Source organism: Anser brachyrhynchus (assembly GCF_964034855.1).
Source record: "Anser brachyrhynchus genome assembly, chromosome: 1".
NCBI lineage: Eukaryota > Metazoa > Chordata > Aves > Anseriformes > Anatidae > Anser > Anser brachyrhynchus.
This window is the reverse complement of record NC_137694.1, coordinates 64,427,013-64,450,481: the sequence shown is the minus strand read 5'-3', so window position 1 is coordinate 64,450,481 and position 23,469 is coordinate 64,427,013. Positions and strand designations below refer to the sequence as shown.

General features: G+C 45.4%; 1 protein-coding gene across 3 annotated transcripts in view; it reads right to left on the bottom strand.

The window, feature by feature from the left end:
* The window catches only part of TMTC1 (transmembrane O-mannosyltransferase targeting cadherins 1), a 153,205-nt gene that overhangs the window by 33,362 nt on the left and 96,374 nt on the right, over positions 1-23,469 (bottom strand). For all 3 annotated transcript variants that reach the window (XM_080578839.1, XM_080578840.1, XM_080578841.1), the window contains 2 exons: positions 15,941-16,105; positions 7,606-7,719 (listed from right to left, as the gene is read on the bottom strand). In XM_080578839.1, the coding sequence (XP_080434965.1) occupies positions 7,606-7,719; positions 15,941-16,105 (279 nt within the window). The remainder of the gene's footprint in view (positions 1-7,605; positions 7,720-15,940; positions 16,106-23,469) is intronic.

The window sequence follows — 23,469 nt, the reverse complement described above, 5'->3', positions numbered from 1 at the left end:
TGCGAGTTTGGGTGAGTTCTTCAACCAAACAATTACATGAGGGAGCGGAAAAACAACATATATCTTGTCTAAGCAGATGGGACAGAATCATGCCTGTCACCTCGCAGGGCTCCCAGGTGCCGAAGGAAGCTGTAAGTACAGCCCCATAGTGCTGTCCGTGATCATGGGATGGCTGGGGGTTGCCTCAGTCAGCGGTGTAAATCAGAGCAGCCCCATTCCATCACTGCCCAAATTGCTCAAAAGGGCCATTCAGATGCCTGGGGATAAAGGAGAACACTTCACCTTCTCTTGCCAGAGCTTCACAGAAAGGCTCAAGGCTATCCTCAACAGACACTGACTAGGAACCAATTTTTCTGCTGCCCCTTACTAAGGATTGGAGAAGGCAAATCTCTGATTTACTATGGCAATAACCAGTGCTACCTGTCTGTTCTTCAAGAAAAAATGGTCACTCAAAGTTTTCATAATGGCAAGGGCAGCTAGCTAGGGGAAAAGAAATGTCTGTGGGAAGAGTAAACACCCTTTGGATCTGAGGTTCTTTTTTGCCAAAAGTGAAAAAGTAGACACAAACATCTGCAAAACACAGCCAGAAGTAGAAACTCTGCATAGCCCACATGAAAATTGAAATAGATCTCATCCTGATAAGAAAAAAACTTTGCACCTTGACTGGGGAAGCGGTTTGCTATTCCTCAAATTTTTAGCACAAGTCCTCAATATGTATGTGCTTTTGCTTCCCTGCAAACACAGTCAAAGCAACAAGGCAGTGCCTGAGGAAGGTTACAGAGCAGTCCTTACAGCTGATGGGGGCTCTTCTCCAAGAAGATGCTTTTGACAAGTTAGCAAGCCCCTGAATTATAGCATAGAAGGACCTACACCCATGAAAGAAGCCACAGCCTAGGAAGGGACCCAGACTACAGATACCTACATCCCAGAGGGAGTTAGACATCCATCCAGCCCAGCAGGAACACCCAGCTGCCATGGCTGCCAACGCAGTCACACTGCACACAAACTGCCTGTGCTTCAGGGCTCATGGGTGCATTCGCTTTGGTTTGAGTAAATAAAAGCCTGCATCTTGATTCGTATTTGATCAACAACAACAACAACAAAACAGAATAATTGAGCAAAGGTGGCGGACACCCTAAAACAGGCAGAGATTAGTGTTTGTAGAGAACAGGTTCAAAAATAAATTACACTGGCTGAAGTAATTTGGCCATCATCCCATGCACCGTGTTGTAAAGTCTATTAAGTCTCTAATTCAAATTACCAGGCAGTCTTTTCAACCATCAGTTACTATTAAAATCACTCAACAGGTTTGTCTCGCCTCAGGACAGCCACCAGGTACGCATATGAGCGCACCAGTTCCCCAACAGCTTATTGTCAAGGCGCGGTTTAGAAGAGTACCGCACAAAGATGTTCCCGATAGCCTGGACCTGTCTCAGGCCTGTAACACACGCTCGCACAGGGAGTTATGTTAAGTCTCTGGGAAGATGTTTCATCAAATGCCTGACCAGAGGGCTTGCTCCAAGAGCCTGACCCCAGTCATCCGCGTGTCAGAAGGGCACGCAGGGCTTCGGGAGCAAACGTGGCCCTGGCAGCGGCAGCAAGGCAGCACTGCACATTTTTGACTCCCTGTAAAAACAGGCTAACAAATGGTGCTGGTATTTTAATTCTTTCCAGAAATAAATCACAGATGGTATCCAAGGCCACCTGCAGTCCACGCTGAGAGGCATTTTCAAGGCGCGCACACACACACAAAGGGCCGTACGAACACTATTTTTTTACTTCATGGAGAGTGTAATTTAACTGAATTTAAACAACCCCAAATAATGGTGATTTAAGATATATAAAAACCCAGTGGGTAGGTGTGTGGGAAAGCTTAGCAAGAAACCTGAGTCTCCCTTACAGCATTAGGGCTTTATTTCTAAAGTGGAGCGGGGAGCAAGAGCCACTGAGCTTGCTCCCATTCCTGCAACGTTATGCACCAACTTATTTCCTCGGTGAGGGATGTGGGTACAGTACTCACACTGCCTCCTCCTCTAGCTAGCCTACGTTCAAGTACCAAGTATACATAAGGATGATCTCGTGACGCTTCCTTGTGCCACAAGCCAGCGTTCCCAGTTTCCACGCTGCAAGCAATGCCCTTAGCCATATTATTTGCAAGTTCTTCAAAAGCAAGTCTGCCCACAGTGCAGCACCAAACATTTTCATATTGCCTGGTATGCCTCTTGGCCCAGCCTCTCCTCTCTCTCAGGGCCGAGCATCTGAGCAGCTCCCTGAGCCACACAGCAAGCCAGCCTCAGGGTTCCTGCTTGTTGCCCCGAGGCTTGCTTCCCTGGAGGATAACACGAGGGAGAACGGAGGTTTCTGCATCGATCTGCTGACAGCAGGCTGGTCCCCTTCCCACTCTGGTTGGCTAGCAGTGTTTGGTGGGGAAAGCCCAAAGAGAGCGTGTGGCTATGAACCTGTTGATGGACAGGTCCACACCCACAAAAGTATGTATATTCTCCACACATACACACACTGGTGCACTGATGTACAAAAACTCACAGGATTACACGTACAGTGGATAAGTTCTGCAGGGCTCTGTACCACCAGATGTTATACAGGTGGTAAGAGTCAGTTCACACACTTGCCCACGCCTCCCTTGGGAAAGAGCAGCAGGCCAGAGAGCATTGTCCTACGGGTGCCTGATGCTAGGATGGCCAGATGAGTCTCTCTGTCTCTCTCTCATTTCCCCCATCCCTTGGACTTACTCACTGTTTAACCTTTTTTCCAGCACTTCTGCTTTCTTAGCTACCCCAATCTCAATTATTTTCTGCAATTCATTTCATCCAGCAAAAGTAAGTTATACAGAAATAACTCATTTATGACTCATCAATTTTGTGTCATTTGATGGTCACAGTATCTGGCTTCAATCAAAGATAACTCATTCTCATCCACCGTTAAACATAATTACTCCAGTGACATTTTTTAATTAAGGGTGAATCTATATGTTTTTATGTCTGAAAGTGCAAACACGAAATTTTAGACGTCAGCTTTTTACTTGTCACAACAATTTAGCTTGGACAGCACTGGATTATTATTAGCATGTTTATGCACCCAAGAAACCCAGCAACCTCCTTCAGCCCCACCTGCTGTTGCTCATATTAAAGAGAGATCTGTGGGAAGCAACATGCTGGTAGCAAACGTGGCATGCCAATGAGCAGTACTCTGCAGTGCTGGTCACAGAAATACAGAGGATAAGATGGAGCTGCTTTGGGAATAAAATTTTAAATAAGTTCTCTTGTAGCAGGGAAGGGAATTTTTCCCCCCCCCCCCTTTGTTGTTAAAAGATGTAAGGAATGGTGGTCAGATTGGTTTTAAGGCTCTTCTGTTTTTCTTTCATGTCAGCTCACATGTGTTCTTAAGGAGTGATAAAATAGTCTCAACAGCAACATCAAGTAAATGAGGTCGGGGAAGAAGCAGGACAAGAGCTTGGTAACCATCAACAACAGCAAAAATATCTTCATTAGCACATCACAGATATTCTTCATACTTGTGTGAGGTTGCACGACCTTGCATTCTCACTTGCAAACATGAGAGTGGCAAGACAAGTTTTATTTCAGATAAAACTTGCTCTATTTGATCACCAGCAACAGGAGGTCTCTGAAATTCCTAGCAACAGCAGCGAATGTGCAGCTGAAGCAGCAGCAAGAATTTTCAGGCTAGCTTTCAGAGCAGCCATGGTCAACTCTGTCTCAGACAGAGTATTTCTGGCCTCTGCTTTTTGCAGAAAAATATCAAGCATCTCCTGGGGTCACCGCCATATGCCAGGCAAACCACCAAAGCAGTCTAACCCAGCAGTGTGTTTTTATTGGTTTAATGAAGGTAAACGCTAAGAGCCTTATAAAACATTGCTCCAATTGCAGAATGCCAGCTGTTGGTAAAATCTGCTTTATGGATAACTCATTTTGCAGTTCCAAAGGCTGTGCTTCCATTTGCCTTTCATGAACCTGACGTACACAAGGAACTTTTCCTGCATACACAAAACTGTTTTGTTTTTCTTTTCATTCTCAAATGATAATGCTGTTCTCTGTTTTGGTGTATCATTTCAGTTTTCATTGCCCCCGCTCTTGGGCAGCATAATTGCATTGCACTAATTACCTAAACCTGGCTATGTCAAGACGTTGCATCACTGGCCGCGCCACTGCCTTTTGAGTGGCCATCTGCAATGAGTCTCAAACACCAAGAGTGTATCAAGAGGGGGCTGAAGGGATCAATTGCAGAGTTTGCCTTGGAAATACGCCCTGCAGTTTGACTTTCAGAGCAAGTACGTTCTTCTGCCCCACCATTTATCCTAAGTTAATAGAGATACACCAACATGTGACAGCAGAGGATCCTGCTTGCAAAATGCCTTTGAAGGCAGAAATGGGAGCAAGTGATTAAAGCACCGGGGATCAAGTTTCCCGGTATTTAGTCCCAAATGCTGTTATTTCCCTATGTAACTTATGTGCGCTTCAATGTCTTTTCACACAGCTACAGCTACAACATCACCTGCCCACATGACGGGAGCATTAGGCCACTTCACTGCACAGCGACATGGCAATTGACACTTCTGGCAGAGAAGCAGCAAGTGGAAACGCATTATTACGTTGGTGGAATGGTAATTGCAAGCGGTTAAAACAGCCAAGCACATACTGACAGGATCACTTTTGTTTAGCAAACAGTTAAACTCACTCACCAGAGATCAAGCAAACCTACACTGCAATTTGGCACGAGCTTTAGGAGCGAGCTGGAATGATTAATGAGCCACGTGCCTCAGACTATGGGCAATGCTGCTCTCCCTCCCCTACCTCCCAGAAGCTGCCAGGTGGCAGTAGTCTGCTTCCCTATTGATTCCATCTCCTTATTAATTTCCCTATCGATCTGCCCACTGCTTCTCACCACGCTAGGCAGACATGATATTTTGATCTCCCATCCTTCTGACGGTGCTGCTGCCACACTGCTAAGCCTCTTGACTGGGCTGTATTTTCCATCACCTGGGAGTGTGGGTCCATTCAGATTCCCCCAAAGAGCAGACACCTGCTGAGGGGTGCCTGGGGGAATGTCCGAGAAGCTGGCGGTGGTAGTGCCCAAGCTGCTGATCACTGATGAAGAAATTCATGGCCTGAGCGCCGCTTCAGCTTCCCAGCTATTCTTCCATTTTCAGGTCAGGCCAGTGGCCAAAAGTATTCAGAATCATAAAATCTGTTAAGGACAGTACAGCTACCAAGTTCCTTCTTTTTAATTGTAGAGCAATTGGTCTACAGTCAGGGCAATTGCAAAGCTGGAGTCTGTAAGGATGCATAAAATAGCTTGGGCATGAAATCTGGTCTTATCTGCGAAAGCCCTTTAGGGTATCCACCACCATGTGGCCTGTCCCACATCCTTCCCCTTCTCCACTGCTGCAGCACAGCCATCATGCACGACTCAGTAAGGCCCTGCAGACTCAGTAAGGCCTACACACAACCCCCAGACATTTCAGAAGGGGTATGTCTGAAGGGAAAACATGGAACGTAATGCTCCACAGGAAAACGTACTACACTCTTTAATTACACTATTTTATTGCATGTTACACAGCCTCAACCACCCAGTGATGGGGCTGGGGAGAGGGAGTAAGCAAATAACAAATGCAGAAAGATGAGGTGGTGGGACCAAGCTGTGCAGCTCCCCAGTTACGGAGCCAGCAGGACAGGCTTCTGGCTTGCACTGCAGGCCTTGCTAGGTCTGATAGCGAACATGCAAGGTAGGGGGGACAGGGGATGGCTTTTGGGAAGTGCCAACTAACCCTGAAGTTACCGAAGCAACCAGAACACTAGCAAGGACCGAGACACGGAGTACCTGGGCCAGAGCTTCTGTGTGGCTCCAAGCCCCGACTGGGCTTCGGATGCTGTGTAAACAATATGATCAGCGCAAACTGTGCTATCTAATGAAGTTGAGGACATGTTTGCAGTCAGTTCTCAAAACAGACTCTTTCATAATTGAAATACTGCAGAGCAGCAGACAGCATTGTAATTATAATAAATGGGTGCTGCTGAGTTAGAGAAGAACAAAATCTTTTGTCAGCAACTCCCATTTCCACAAGCAGGGGCGATGCCGGTAGGAACAGAAAGCTGTTAAGTTACTCTCCATACTAGCAAGTTCGCTGCAGGGTTTGGAAAATATTTGTTAGTCTCTCTTCTTTTTAACTTCCAATGGCCCTTTCTGGTAACTTGGAGAAAGCTTGGAGAAGGGCTACAGGGATGACTTGATGACTGCAAGAACTTGCATAACAGAAAGTGCCAGCAGCTACATCCATTTATTGTATCAAGCAGCAGATTAAGGGAGGAGCTGATCAGTGTGGCATTTAAAGATGTAAACAAATCCAATGACTGGAAACAACGTTAAACAAATCAGACTAAAAATAAAGGAGGACATTTTCAACAGACAGGGTAATTAACCTTCAGTACAATTTATTGATGGTTGTGCTGAATTTTCCATTCCTGGAAACATTAAAAAATAGGATGGAAGTTTTTCTAAATGACTTCCTAAATCCCCAGCATGGTAAAAGAGAACAGGATGCTACTCAAAAATCTAAAAATCACCTTTACCTAGTTTCACACAGACCTCAGTGGCAATGACATCCTGTCCTCGCAGCTCACCTGGGTTGGTTAGGAGCCCTTGGAGAGCATTTGGTGTAACTCTGCCGTCAACTGGCAAGACGACAAAACACAGATGTAATTTCTGGAGTTTCCTCCCACACGTCAGGAAAGAATATTTCTTGGACCTCTTGACATGCCCTTTTGTGCTGAGCTCTGTTCTTGCTGCCAGAGCCTCTCCTAACTTTGTCTGCCCTTTCCACACGTGCCCTTTTTTCCTGATGGTGTTATCTGCACCTTCCATACTTGCTTTCCCTTACCACCCCCCTCCATCCCAGGACCTACCACATGCTCAGCCTGGGCCAGGAGCAGTCACATATTATGGCCCTGCCCTTGGCCCAGATTTACCATGCGTCTATGGGCCAGGCAGTTCACCTTCCTGCTTCAGCTTCCCCCTTTGCAGAACTATGGTAATGATATTTACCCTGTTACTGCACAGGAGCATTGTCAGCATCAATTAGTTTAGTGTTGTTGCAAAGCTCTGTGGACAGGAGCCTCAATACAAGTAGTAAGTACTATTATTATTGCTCTACTTCAGATGGCTACAGCACAGGCATTTTCCAGGCGTGCACCATTAACAATTTACTAAGATAAATGGCCCAGGAATCCGAAAATGCATTTATGACAACTACCTCCTGCTTACCAGCATACATTCAGCCAAGTAAATGACACCTCATTGCTCAATGTGTAGCTATGGTAACATTTATATCTCATATATTGAAGTGTACACACAAACACACACGGGCGCACGCGGAGCTGGAAGGAAGCCAGGCTCCTTCCTTTAACGAGACACAAACACTGAGCCAAGGAACCTTCCCAACCTCAGAAAGCTGAGCTGCCTCCAGGGAAGGAAATGGGGGGCGAGGAGCAGGCAAACCTTGCAGGGAAGGGATGCGCTGCCAGCGGGCTGCACCGCACAGCCTGAGCATAGCCAGGGCTTCAGGGAACTTACTTGAGAGCAGTTTTGTAGTGGTAGATCGCTTCAACATTACGGCCCTGGTCTTTCAGAAAATTGGCATAGTTGTAGTGCACCTTGGCGTTGTGGGGCAGAGTCTTCACTCCTGAGCTGCAGAGAGGAACAGAAGCAGGATGGCGTTAGCTGGCCAGGTTATACCAGGTATACCCTGAGGTCTATTTTTTTCTCATTGCTCCTTCTTTAAGGAAAGTTTGATCATATTGCGAGTGCCTTGTTAGCTCCTGTACCCCAACAAGCACAATTCATTTTACAATCCCAAGCTTGGTCCACACATGCAAACTGTGCAGTGCACTGGCACACCACACGCCCCCACTAGACATAAATATGTGGCAGCAATTCACCCAACCTGGCCTTGGCCACCATGGGCATCTCTAGCACCAACATGACAACGCACCCTGTGGCCAGGTACTGTGGTGTTTCAAAATATAATTTATTACACTGAAAGACTCTAAAAAGCCTAATATTTGGAGGGAAAGTAAGCAGTACTTTCTATAATATAGCTGTAACAGGCTCACTCATCTCCAGCCCTGCTTAAGCTTGGCTGTCATGAAGCGCCTTATGAAAACCTTGATCTCAATCTGTCAGCTGGAGGTCCCAGACGGAAGGTACGTTTTCCATACACATCAGCCACTAGAGGGGATGCACAGCATACTCTGAGCACCCAGCTAGCACAGATACGCAGCACAGCACTGAGCAGAGCACCACCAGGAGGTGAGGGCTAATGGGGCTCTTGCCCTTAGCTGGCAAGTCACACGCTCTCGTGTTATGTGACTGTGGACATGTGGCGGCACAGCCGACCCATCCCTCCCCTTCGTCTTCCTTGCCATGCAGCTTGGACTGAACGTTTGGAATTAATAATGAGAGCACAAAGACAAAAGGAGAAGAGCAAGCATATGCTTATTTACTTAACTGAGAGCACAGTAAACAAGGTACACCTTGCACAGCCAGAGGAAATGCTGTTTCAAGGTTATAGATAGAAAGAAATCACAGGAGCACGTACACCATGGAAATATTTCCCCTGCAAGAACCCAGAGAAATCACAACTCTGTTTAACAGGGGAATCCTTTCCAGCACATAAATAGGAACTCTCTGAGGTAATGGGAAATAAAGATGGATTAATCTGTTCACGTAAAAGCAGAAATAGCACTGCTCCTTGCTCACAAGCAGATTCCTGCCAGCTGCTGTCTTTTTTCCTCCCATCAGGCCTGAGCCTCCTACCGCAAGTAGGAAGCGCAGGGATTAGGACATTCCCAGGCCTTTTTGCTCTGCCTTGTGTGTCTCTGCTGTTTAACTATGACGGGCAATGGAGTTAACCACAAAAAGATGAGGTCGCACACAGCCTCTACATTGATGAGAATGTACCCACAGATGCCAAAAAACCCTTTGTGGGGGATTTCACTTTAAAATGGCACTGGAGAGTCAGTCTTAGTGGCAAATACGACGTCTTTTTGGTTATCTGCAGCCAGTGGTATCAAGCATTGCTAATGCCTGCTTGTGAGAGCTTCCAAAGCTTCGCCCACGGCTGCCTTGCAGAGTTCAGTACAACACAGCCACGGTCTGCCTGCAGAAATCAAAAATACACCTTGCAGTTGGCTTCCTAATCATCAGGTACTTCCAAATTACTTACTGGGAGCACTACAGGAATAAGACATTTTGTGACTAATCGCTGAATTAAATCAGTTAATTGATGCTATTCTTAAGAGAATGATTTTCTATATTAGTTTTCACAAAGATATACTGCACTAGCAGCAAGTAATGTGTGACTGCTATGGCTGTGTTAATTTCCATTGGCCTTGGGAGCTATTAACTACACACTTACAACCTCTGGGCATTACTGGAATATTAATTCTTATACAGAAAGGTTTGCATTACATCAGTGACAGTGTTACAGGCAGAGGCGCAGACAGGGACTCAAAACTGTTACTATCTCAGAGCTATGTGCCATGAGTTGTTAGCTCTGACAGAGCCCCTGCTGCACCAGAGCACACTGAGTTAATGGTGAGAAGTATATTACATATGCACAAGTACTGCAGTCCTAATGAGATACAGTTCTAACACGAAGATGCATATGTTTAAATATTTTAATTCTGGGCTGTTTCCCTTTAAATAGAATTTATTATTAATCCTGCTGGTCCCATTTATTAAAACGTCACTAATAAAGCTCTTTCATCTGTGTGCTTCTGCTGGGGGTGGGGGTGACAAAGGAAAGACAGAAACCAGTTCGGGCTCGAGGTTTTACGATGCTCTCTTCTGCACCACACCACTCACGCTCCCTGACCTATTTATTCTCCTTGCATGGGCGAGAAGGGGGGTGTTTGGCTTTGCAAATACACACAGCACTGACTGAGGCTAACCGCTTGGCATCCCTGAACTGTCAGCGGCAGTAGCAAACACCGCGCTGGACGTGGAGTGGATTTTTTTGGAGAGTTTAGGCAAACACTTCTGCTAATTGATTGTCAACCAGCTGAGAACACTGTTTGCTCATTGACAGAGGAAACAATAATGTCCATAAAGAAAGCCAAGAGGGAAAGGGTGGAGTATAAATAACAAAGCAGAATACAATGGCTTTCCATTTCTGCTTTCCGCAAGCCTCCAGCCTCTCACAATTTCAATCTATTTTTCCAGCTCGGTTTTCCAAATGCTCCTATTTCCCTCCTCCCCAGCCCAGCACAAATGTGCCCTTCTGAAAACCTAGGACACCGCTCTCCAGCCAGCCAGAAAGAAGTCCACTGAAATCCAACGTCACTTCTCAGGAGGATTTCCTTCCCTCCTGACTTCCACGACAGCAGTAAGTGATATAAATGGAAAATAAACAATAGGCAAACCGCTTTACGTAACACTTCCTCCCCATGGAAAGGAGAAAGCCTGTTAGTCCTAATGCAGAGAAACCAAATACCATTGGCATTTCTAACCTCAGACGCTGTCCTCACCCAAATCCCACTTGAGCTGGAGAAAGTCTCCTGTGATCCTCTCTATTGTTTTCCTCGGTGCCTGTCCTACTCTGCAAAGTGGCTCTGTGCAGGGCAGAGAGTTCATTGATTTGCTGTGATTTCCATGTGAAAAGTGCTCGGTTTGCAAGGAAATTTGGCCTCTCCTGCATCAGGAGGAGCCCTGGGAGACCGATGAGATCTCCTCTGCTTTGGGAGTCATTATCACCAACAAAGGGTCTCTACAGCAAGCTGTTCTCAGGATGACACAAACAACTGCCTTCCCTGGCCTCCTACCCTTGCATTGATTTTCACAGATGCCAGCGTTGGACTCTTCAAACGGTTCTATAGAAGATGCACAAAATGCGATGGGAGTTGTCCTTCTCAGCTGAGCTGGCTTTCAAAATTAACAAAAGCACACAGCAGTAGATGTCGCCTTTGGAGTTGTTTGTCTGATTGTTGTTGGTTTTTTCCTGTTTCTTTTTGGTTTTGTCTGCTTGTTGTTTTTTTGTTTATTTGTTTGGGGTTTTTTTGCACATAACTGAAGTCAGCAGACCTGTCTTGGGGAGGGCGAACTGCTGACTAAGAAAGAGCCACTCTTATACAGTTCCTTTGCTGGCTACAACTGCACTTCCAGACGCTGTCACAAACGTGGGCTGTGCACGCAAACGCTTTCCAGGAGCAATAGGAAACGTGGCAGCTTCACAAACCCTGAAAAGGTCGGTACAGCGGATGCAGAGGTTAGCCTACAGCCCACACCTCCCTTGCCCTGACTTGAGGCATTAATGCTGACTGCAGTTGGAGCCTGACCTCCTGGCTTGCACATTCACTCCACAGGGCAATTCCTTAAGTATTTAACAAACAAGTTCTCCTTGCCCACCTGCCAATACAGTCAGACAAACTGCTTGGAGCTTCTAGATATCTGTTTGAATAATTTGCCTCAAACGGCTGTATCTATATATTTGGCCACTTTTTATACTTGTGGTTCATTTGCTTCTCGTTTAGTCCTTGCACACATGCCCTTGCATGCATGCTTGTGTAGATGCATCATTTCCTCATCCTCTCCCACACTTGAGGGAGCCAGGACCCGAAGGGATTTCTGCATCTAGCAAACTTGGACCCCACACTGGAGACTGAGAGTTGTGGCAGCCCACTAGCAGAGAGGGTGATGGTGCTGACACAGTGGCAGCATCATGTCAAAGCACGGTAAGCCTTGAGAATGGGACAAGAAGGGGTTCAAATCACAAAACTGGTAACATGTTTAATATATCTACATCTCCTGGGGACAAAAAAAAGTGTAGAAAAAGCATGTGTAACAGAACCAAGGAAACTGAGACAGATCGACACTGAACAAACACATTTAAGCAAACGGAGGAATTGAAAGTAGAAGTGAAGAGGAAAAACTAGGAGGGAAAAATCAGTAATTAATTAAAGCAGTAAGTAAAAGAAGAAGAATGGAAAACTAAAAATGTGAATAAGGATCCTCTCAGCACACACTTCTTAAACACACACACACAGAGAAATGACCAAGCAGGGTGATTTATGTCTCCTTTCCCCCATCTATAGATTTGCTGTTTCCTTATTATTTTCTCTCATACTGCTTTATTGTTCCTTATCTCCTCTTCCTTCTCTGTTATTTCTAATTTATTGCTGTTGCACATACCTCCATCCACTTCTCCCTCCTTTCCTCCTCTCCACCTCATCCTACATACAGCCTCCTCCTTCTGCCCCAAAGACAAGATCTCCCACTCTTGGAATGAAATTATCTTCTTGCTATACTGTTCTTCTTTTATAGTTCCTTCCCATCCCACCATATTATAGACTCTCAATAGATGAATAACACTTTTCAAAGGAGATCTTAAAAAGACAACAGAAGGCCAACATGGTTAAATAACATAATAAAGAAGGCTACAAGAAATTAAAAAAAAAATCCAAAAGAACTGGAAGAAAGACCAGAAGAAATTTAAGAAAAAACTTGCTAAAAACATCAAAGCTAATAATGAGATACATCAGATAAAGGAAACCTGCCAAAGATCCCCCGAGGCCAATATACAATGGGGGTCTAAAAGTAATGCTTGAAGATGAAAAGGCCACAGCAAAAAAGCTCACTACAGGAAAAGTGAACTTCATTACAGGGGCAAGTCCAAAGCACTGTCTCAGACTAAAGTGGCACTAAAAGAAGCTTTAGAACAAATCAACCCCAAGAACACTTACAAATCCATAGGGCCTGCCAGTATGTATCCAAAGGAAATCAAATGTGAAGCTGCTATTAGCTGCAGTATGCAACCTATCATTTAAATGAGCCTCAGCACTAGAGAAGAGGGAGGTGGCAAACATGATGTCAGCTGCCTCCAGCCAAAGGATATGGGGAGCAACAGACCAGCAAGTGTGATTTCCACTTCAGGTAATTTGGGAGAAATTGTAATAAAACTAGACCTAGCAAACTTCTGGATAGCACTAATCCATCAGGGAAGAATTAACCTTGCATTTTGCAGAAGGAAGTTAGGGGGATGGATCTGTTGTTCTTTGATGGACTCAAAAGGCAGAAGGTACTAAAGCCACTGAAAGCTTTTATGAAAATCTAAATATAGCCTAGTCGGTTGCAAACACATATGCCAATGCTGCGCACCTAAGTGTTCAAAAAGGCTTTTGATAAAATCCCTCACCAAAGACTTCCAATTTCTTAAAGGCATCATGGAATAAGAGGAAAGGCCCTCTTGTGAATGAATCAATGCCTACTTGAAAGACAGCAAGTAAAGAGCACGAGTATGTGAACAGTTTTCATAATTGGAGAAGACTACAAACAGGGTTTCCAGGAGACATGCACTGGCACTTGAGCTGCTTCACATGTTCACAAAGGATCTGGAAAAGGGAGCAAACAGGGAGGCAACACATTTGCTGATGACAACAACATGAATCATGCTGCAGGAATTAAAGGGAACTACAAAATCTTGCAGAAGGATCTCACAGGATTGAAGGCTGGACAAAAAAGTGGCAGATGCAATGCAGTTCTGGTACAGGCACAAGTTCAGACTGGTGTCTGTAGATCACACATTTCCACTCACAACAGGTATCTTGGAGTTCACGTGGACAGTGCTGTTAAAATATCAGCCAGTGCTTAAGAGTGGTCAGAAAAGATAAGTGGAAGATTAGGAATTAATAGGAAAGGAGTAGAGAGCAACAACCAGAAAACAACCCTATGCTACTGTGCTGCAGATGTTTCCTGAAAGGTGTACGTGGTTCTGGTCTCCTTCTCAAAAGGACAGGTTAGAGTTTGAAAGCATCCAGCAACGAGTGACAAGATGGATTAGAAGTCACTGATATGGAAGCAGAGCAGCTCCTACATACAGAGAATTCAAAACCAGCAGACTCCAGCACAAAAGAGAGGCAGCCCTGTGTGAGGGAACAGGGGAGAGGCTGGGCTGTAGAGGCATGAAAAGCACAGGAAAAGTACCAAGCTGATGGGTTACTCCCTACTCACTCGAAACACCATGACTAGGGGACACCAAGCAAGATAATCAGAATGGTCACAGCTCAGAGAAGGGAAGGCTTCTTGTGCATGCTGTGTAATTTAACTATGGAGCCCAGTGCACAGGATGCTATGGAAGCCAAAACTATAAATAGATTTGAAAAAGCAGTCAGAGACATTAATGGAAGAAAAGTCTATCGGTGGCTGTTGAATACGAAAAAGCATATGACTCCTGACTCAGGAAGTCTATAACTGGAGATTACTGCAAGCTGGGAAAGGACTGAAGGAAGCATCGCTGCTGCTGCTCCTGTTCTTACGCTGCTTTTCTAGACATCTGCAGCTGATTGCTCTCAGAGACAGGACACCGTACCAGGTGACCCAGCAGGAGCACACCTACGTTCTTGCCTTCTCCTCAAAAGTCCAGGGCAGATCTCCCTCCTAGAATCATCCCCAAACGAGCTGAGCTGAAGAGCAAGCCGGCTCGACCCCAGCCACCAAATCCCCAGCTCAGGGCAAGGTGCATTAGCTCTGGCTCAGTACTGCACTGAGGCGGTGGCACGGTCTCTGAATTTGATCTGCCTTGCAGAAGGCCACCCTGCTTTGAATGGATACAGGATAGACATGTCTATTTGCACCCAATTAGGCAGACGAAACCTTTGCTTTCTCTTCTGTGACAGACCCCCTGGACACACCGTACCATCCCAAGAGTGCTCCCTAGTACGAGATGCCTCCTCTCCTCCTCCAGTTTGACTTCACCTCTCTTAAACCCAGGTGACCACGATTGTGCGCTACGTGACACCAGACGATGCCTGAAACGCGACGTACGGAATCGCCATCTTCCCACCCCCCTTTCAACAAGAGTCATCCAACTCGGAAAGCTGCCCGCCTTCCCTGCGAGCGGCCACCGCTCACGTGGTAGACTGGAACCAAGGCCTAACGGCTTGGACTGGGACCACGTTCAGCACGGAGCTGCGAGAGCCCAGACCGGTCACCATGGCTGCTGGTGTTTAAACAGCAAACAGCGCTTCAGGGAGAGGGACAATGAATCATGCTGGAGTGAAGAAAACCCTGCTCCAGATTTTACTTTTTTTTAATTCCTACTAACAGAGCTCCAACCACTTCAACAGTGTGTCCTGAAGACTGAAGAGCACACATAAAAAGTAATTTCATACTCTTCAGTGCCGAGTAAATTAAACTTTGCTCTGGCCAATAAGTTAGAAAATAAAGCTAAGCAACCAGGGTGCAAATCACCTGTGTTTCTACAATTACCTCACAATTAGACAACTGCTGAAAGCAGCTGGAGGCAAATGCAATACATTTCCTAAAAAAACACAAAATGAAACAGTCTGTTTCAATGCAAAAAATATATATAAATGAGGTTGTAAAGAGAGCCGTTTGGCAAAGAGTAATCAAATAAAATGAAATATGGTACATTAAGCTTGGCACTTTGTTGCATTTCATTTTTGTCGTTAAAAACATTGCTAAAGAAAATTCGATATATTCAATAGTGTTACTACGGTGTTTTGTAGGGTTGCAGCAAAATTCTGCTATGTCTTTAAAAAGAAAGCGTTACATTATTGGTAAATCTACAGAACTCAAGTTATTTAAAAACAGAGTGTCTTTAAAATGCTGTTGCTAGAACCAAAGTTTGTGCATAGACATATAAAGTGCTGACACCAGTTTCTGCAGTTGCCAGAAAACAGAAAGTAGATGACGGTGTTTTTTTTTTGTCTTGTTCTGTTTTTTTGTGGTTTTTTTTTTTCAATACATTAAAATAAAAATATTACTCACACCAGTGCATTAATAGCAGGACCAGTCCTTGAGCTAAAGCAAACTATTTACTCCATGCAACAAACAAGTACAACTTATTAGAAACAATACAAAAATACAAGTATTTTCACATGGTTGCTCATACCTGAAAAGGGACTCTCTTGAGAGCCAGATTTCATTCTGTTTCACGGTCTTCCAAGAGAATAGCAGCAGCAGCAAAGCAAAGAGAGTCAAAACAGTAATTCTCCACTTATTTAACCATGTAGACAGCTTCTTTAGACCATGGACAAAAAGGATGCAGTACCCCATACTGGAAAAAAAAAAAGAAGAAAAAATGGAAAAGGTACAGTTATATTCCATTACTCTGGTTAGATACAAGGCCATTCGGTATTGCATTTATTACACGATTAAAGTTTTGGGTTTTCTTTGACTAATTATGTTTTCCAGGATAACAAACTCAAATTCAACAGCGTTTTTCCTCAAGTCACTACACAATTTCCCAATTAATCTAAATGACAGACCCAGATGCCAGAAGTATAGCAGTGTACATAATACCACACGGCATAATGGTAGCTTACCCCACTCTGCGGAAGGCAGCTGCTTTTCCGAACAGAAAGCTAGGGAAGCATAATGTAATAATAGTAATACTGAGTGCTACCAAAGCGGTTTGCAAGTGAAAAGCATTACAGCACAATGAATTCTCTGAACGACCCCACTGGTGGTTGCTATTAATGCTGGTCTGGAAATGGTGAAAATGAGGAGGGGGAGCAAGGGTTTTGCCCAAAGCTGCGGCAGGAAGGGCTGTCAAGGGCCACCTCAAGAGGTAGGAGCCCATGCTGGGGTCTTGCCTACGGCTCGCTGCTCCCTCTCCCCATGCCAGGACTTTATGGGAACTGATCTGGGGTCATTCATATTTTGTGGTCCCCCACAAGCCGCATGTGGTCCCAGTCTGGTAAAGGACAAGGGAGGACACCGCCGGGTGACCCCGCTGCCTCTGCGAGGGCTGGGTTCTCCCACCCTGGTACCGACACCAGCCATGCCCATCATGTCCGTGTGCTCCAAAAGGCTTGCTGACGGCAGGTAATGCGGGCAGGGATTCACGCTGACAGCAGCGTAACTGCAGGTCAGCTCTCAGCTGATACAGCCAGTGACCATGAATTCACGCACGGCTCCCGGGCAGCGAACTACTGCACTTCAACCTCAAACTGCAGCTGTGTATTTTTTTAATTTATTAAAATCCTGGAAAACAATGGTATTAACAACAACGAGGGGAGCAGTAGCAATGACGAGGTTTTTCATTTGATACATGTGATTGCTACAAGATAACCTGAGCAGAAACTGGTCAGCAGAGCTTGCTCGCCCGTGGTCCCCAGCTGCCAGCCCCCTGGGCCTTCCTGCCCCTCCACACGTAACCACTGAGGAGTCTCTGTGAGGTGAACTGCGTTTTGAACTGAAGTCTTAGTCCTGTAGTATAATTTTAAACCAATTCAATAATTATTTCTCAATTGAAATTGTTTATTCTTCCAGTGACCCCCCAATGAATTGGAAATTGAGCGCTTTCGGTTGCTGTACTTCATATACTGTTAATTTTGCTTAGCGTTTTTTACAAACTTCCATTTCTATTGCCTGACAGATTTCATTAGCTTATCTGCAACTATTTAATGCAAAGTACCACATATTGGACTACAGCTTGATATACCCTCACTAGATAAAGATTTAGCTTCAGGCTGAAAAGCTATCTTTGTCCCAGCAGCCCCCTCTGAAGAAAAGAGAGAGCAGAAGGATCTGGAAAAATACTTAGGGACAATGGATACACTGGGACGGAAGAGCAGCCTTCCCAGGCACTGGCACTCCTTGAATCCCAGCCGAATCCCACACCTGGGCCCAGGGAGGCTGGCAGCAGAGCTCGCACCCGCTCTAGCCGGAGCTCTGCATGCTTTTGTGGACTGTACATAGAGGCCTGAGCAGCTTCCTGGCGAGACTGCTACAAGGGAAGGAAAACGAAGAACACAGTTCCCCAGTCAGAGGTAACATCGCAAGCAAGCGTGTGATATGGCAAAAGTTTACATGGAAATCAGAAAAGGAAAAATGTGCCATCTTCAAGGAGCTGTGAACGTGCTTCCCTGCACAGTTTCTCTGCCCCCATGAAGAGCCAGGCACGATGTTCCACACAGCAAAAATGCTAAATGGAGAGGGACAATAATTTTTGCTCTTCCTGAGCAAGCTTTCACATGCTGATCAGCTTGTACGGCCTCTGTTGTATGAACTGATCAGCACCAGGCAGCGGTGCCATCTCTGGCAAGGTACAAGTGTCACATAGGACCCTGAGAGAGGTACAGACATAGGGGACAAATTTAGACAAAACATCCGTTCTAGTGATCAGTCAAAACTTTTTCATTAGTTTACAGTTTTCCCATTTTTAGAAGTGGTTATCAATCTTTATTTTCACTTAGCTATGCTTGCATTTTGCTGCAACCCATTTCTTATGGCACTTGCACCGTTTTTTTCCATGAATTCTTTTGCACACATATGTTTATTGCACCTACATTAATTGCAAGCAGACATTTAGAGCTACAAACTGAGATGCTGGTGCCAAACAACCCAGCCTTTATAGCTGTTGAACCCTACTTTAAAACCTCTGAAAAGCTAATCTCAGTAATAAGCCCTCCCTTTCCAATAAGAAATGCCTCAAAAACCTGCAGACTGTTTTCACTCTGTTATTTAGCCTTTCAGCAATTTAATCCTTCCCTTGGAATTAATTATCTGACATAAACATTATTTAATTGCTTTAGCACAAAGCTGTTTTCAAAGGACATTCCCTACACCTTCACTTATTTAAGAACAGGCCTTTTCAAATAGAGTGGTGAATGCGTCCAGAAAGCAAAATATGCAAACGTCAGTGTCTTGGTATTTATATCAAGCCCTGCCCCAGCTGCTGGGAATTTCAGCCTTAGCAGCACAGCCAGCGCCACGCTGCACAGCCAGCGGAAAGGTGCTGCTTCCAGGGGATATTTTCTGACATCTGCCACACTTCCACAGTAGTTGCACACTGATGCTGGATACTACAGAGAAATAAGGGTTCATCTTGGACTGCGATTCCCCTCTGAGCTACACAGACAGTGCTGTAGTGCAGGTACGTAGCAGTGCCCAGCTCCTAAATGGCACTTTCCATCGTGAGTTCCCAAAGCACTTTGCAAGGGAGACATTCTGCAATGTTCCTCATTTTACAAAGCAAGGACCCAAAACGTGTGGGAATGAAGCAGTTTGCTCTGCTGACAGGCAGAGGTGGGACTGGCAAACCAAGTACCAAAATCACAGTCCAGGGGTCACAAGACAGGAATACAGAAGGAAAGCAACCCATCTTGCTGAAAAGCCCACATGAAATCAACAGGTAATTAATCCAAAGACAGTCTCTGAATCCATGCTCAGCAAGGCAGCAAAACTACAGGATTCAGCAAGTATGGACACTGTGGGGGATTGGAAGGAAGGAAGCTGGAAAAGGGTGAGAGAGTGTGAAGTAGGTAAATACTTTTATTTTCGGAATCTGCTAAGTTTGGCTTAAAACTTCAGACCATTCCCTGTCTCAGATCATCAAGGAAAGGCTGGAGAAGATGTGGCTGCATTGCCTTGTCAGAGACCCTTCAGAGCAGATGTCAGGTAGAGCTGCATCTCCGCATGGCTTTTTCTATGACATGGCCATTTCAGCCCCATCCTCTGGCTGAGGGTGGATGTAACCTTCCTGACTGCAGGTCTCTTGCAGACTCTGAAGTTACAGAAAGCACTCACACTTCCTTTGCTGCCAGGGAAGCATTTGCATTTGCGATTTCTATGCCACAAATTGTTTGCAAAACAACACCTGTATGCAACTTGCCCAAATCTATTATACTTAGTACTTTTGGCATCTCTCTTTACTTTTCTACCCTGACACCAAAAATTACGGTGAAACTGGGGCAAATCCAGACCACTCCCCCAGATCCACTTTTCTGGGCTGAACAAAACAAAAAGGTGTCCACATCAATGTGCTACGCATCCCTCCAAAGAACCATAATTATGTTACTACTGTTTCATTTCCCCACTAACTACTATTACTCTACAACCCGCTTGTTTCACACTAGACTAAACAATCCTGATACAGAAATTAGCTTCGGCACAGAGGCCATAAAGTTTTGCAACAGTAAAGCACCAAGCTTGCTATGATGGAGTATTGCATAAGGGAATAAGCCCAGATGGCTGCTGGATCTCAACAGCCCAGGATCACTCATCCTATGAGTTTTAAGCAAGCTGGTAGCACTCCAGGCAGAGGTGTGGTGGTAGGAAGAGCACATACAGGTGAGACTGCACTTACCTGATTAAAGTAACTTGCCAAGTGACTCTAAGACAATTCCTATGTGGTTAACTCTGCCATGACCCTACCATCACCTACAAACACATACATTGCTTCAAATACGTTAGCTTTTCTCCTCAGAGTGTCAGGGGACGCAACTCCATAAGAAAAGTTAGTGCTAGCTCTCTGGGAAATCAGATTTTACTCACATGCATTTAAGGATAAAAAAATAAAAAGTCTCAAAAGCACTTTTCATCAGAGACCCATTTCCCACCTAAAAAAAAGTATTGGAATACTACATTCTAGACATCTTCATGGCTATCTGCATAGGTAGCTGTAGAATTTGTTTGAGGTGAGGATTTTTTGTTAACTGTAGCATTTCCTAGGGAGGTAAGGGAGCCATTTCTCTTTGAAAGGCTTTTGTCCTGGCATTGTCATCCCATCACACCAGCACCTTTCTAATGTAATATGTAGTCAAAACAAAGCAATGGAAAACAAGCAAAATCCCCAACCCGTTATTATTTTTAAGTATATTTTCCACTGGATTATTGTTAAACTGCTAATGTTTTTTTTGTTCTTCTTCCGTAGAATAGGAAACAACTTCCTACAGCAACTGTCCCCCACTGTGCAAAGTCCGTGACAGATCAGCCCTGGGGTCAGATTCAAGGCAGGACCAGGTAACACAGTATGTTTTAGCATGGGCTCACAATGAGAATACTTATTACAGGAGAACCTGTGGCTTCAGAAATTCAATGATGCTGCAGGAGAGCTCCCACAAGAGGTTCCTGCTTGGCACACAGACCCCCCAGTTTCATAATTCCTCAGGTTTTGGACTCGTACTGTACTGAAGTGGTACCTTAGTACGGTCCTGAATTACAATGAGGGCAGGGCTGCACTTGGTAGGCAAACTCTGTGCACCATTTACAAGTGTTTCTGGCAGATGGCACACAGGGAGCTGTGCAATGGCAGGTTTTTGTCCATAATTTCTGCAGCTTGTTAATATTGTTCCACCTGCAAGGAAGTGAGAGGAGGCACAAACAGATGGGAATGAGGTGGCACGCAGACCCCATCTCCCACAGTGCGCTACACATAATGCCCAATTAAAACAAGCCAAAACAGCAGATAATTAATATTTGCAAACACTTCTTCAGTAATTAGATCACAAATTCAACCTTTTCTTTGGCCATTATGGCTCCTTTCCCCAGCCGAAGCTGTTACCGATGACACTTACGCCGTATTCCTCTCCCCCGATTTGGATCTGGCACCTCATTTTTCATTAAGAAGTCAAGAATGGCTTCGCTGCACTTGGTTGTTGGTGATGGTGTCTCATCGGAGACACGCTGTGGTTAGCGCTGCAGCCCAGGATTGCTGGCGTGCTCTGCTGCAGCAATCTGCCTGCGCTGGAAACCATCTTACCTCCTCTGGGAAGTGCGTGGAGACCTACTGCTGCAAAACGCTTCTGAAAGCCGAGGCGTGTTTTAGTCACACATTTTACTGTATTTTCCGAACTGTGAGCTCGCACAGCACAGTTTTCCACTCCAGCGAGGAGCGCGTGGGCAGCGCAGGCTGTGCGCTGCAGGAAGGAGGCACGGTGCACGATGCGATCCTAGCGCTCAGCTGCCTCCTGGGAGCCAGGGCAGCGGCACTAACCTCTTCTGGCCAACCAAGGTAAACTCACGTGGGAGAAAGACATGTAAAAGATGCCTTCCTTACACTCCTTAATGCTTATTTTGAGGATGCCATATCTCATGGGGTACTTGTTTGCTTTTTTAAAAACTGATTTAATCTCAGTCATGTGCATGCAAGCTTGGAGTAAACCCACTGATCTGAGAGCAGTTACTCCGGAGCTCAGCTCAGATAAGAATCCAGATGCATGCATATATAGCAGCTAGGAAAAGGGCTGCCTGGAAGCAGCCTGTCAAAGCATGGAAGAAATATTGCTCCATTCAGGGGCTGTTAATGCAACGAAAGGGATTATCTCAAAACTATACTGAGACCAGAAAATGCACTTGGCTTTGACATTTCACCCCGGAGGCTCTTTCTGGGCTGCAAACCTCCTTCTTGATTTCCAGCACTTATTTCAGACGATTCCCTTTTCCTCCATAAAAACTAACCCTCATGTTCAAGCTGCTCTCAAGTGAGTTTAACCCTTGCACACATCACCTAACTAAAGTACATGCTTTCCTGCTGCTGCACCTTCAGGATCACAGAGCGCAGCCCGGAGAAAGATGCTGTCTGCTGTCAGATCCAAATGCTGAAAGCAAACATTTGAATCTCTTGGTTTTAAAGTCCCCCACAAGCTTTCTAGCCCCAGCCCCAAACACAAGTTCCCAGAACCAACATGCTTTCCACGCTCCCAGCCAAAGCTGCTCCAGCCCTGTAGCCTGAGCTGAGGAAACACGCTGAGAGAAAAAGCCAAAGTCATTTGAAATGCAGCTCGCAGGCAGGGCTGTTGCTGCAGGGGAAAAAGCTTGAAAGGCAGTTCATCCCTGTTAAACTAAATGACTGTGCTCACACTTCTCTAATGGGGAATAATTGATGGCAAAAAGCACCCTTGGCATGACGTTTGGGCTGTTCCTGCCTCACGCAGTCAGATGCGGCAAAAACAAGCAGAGAGTTGCTCTTTCTGCCCCAAAACAGTGCTCGCAGCCACAGAGCTCCAGCGTGAGCAGCATTGGTTGGGCAGCAAAGATGCTGTTTAATGCAAAGTGTCAAGTTTTCCAAGGCTGGAGCTGTTTAGGGCCAGAATAAAATTTAGACTTAAAAAATGTCTGCAAGAACAGCGTATGTCTATATGCATGTTAGCTTGCACCTGGTTCACCCAAAATAGCTGGAAAATCAAAAATATGGGGGGCACTCCTTGCAACCTGGATCACCCAAACTCATATCTCTGTGCCAGGTCAGGCTGAAAGCTGGGGATGTAGCAAATGAGTCCACTTGTAGGGCTCCAAGTCTGGAGTCCCCACAATTCTCCAGCTACCCATGCCTATGTGCTGACCAGGAGTGGCCACACTACTGGGGCAAGTGTATTCTAGCATTTTTGAGAAGTTAACTTGGTACTTGTACCAAGCTTGCTGCTCGATCCAGATTTTCTCTTGCAGCTGGTACAAGGTTAGCTTAAATTCAGTGACCTATCTATAGGCTGACTAATTTGATAAAATACAAACATGAGCCTGGATCAGGTCTGGATCAAACAGCTTTTCACCCACTGATCTGGCAGAGCGTAGGTCCAGTGCTAACAATCCTGGAAAAATGCTGGTGCATAGCAGATGGGCTATGATCTCCCAGCCCTCAGACAAGTACCTCCGCTGCCCCGAAAAAAGCAGTTCTGGGCCACATCCATCCAAGTG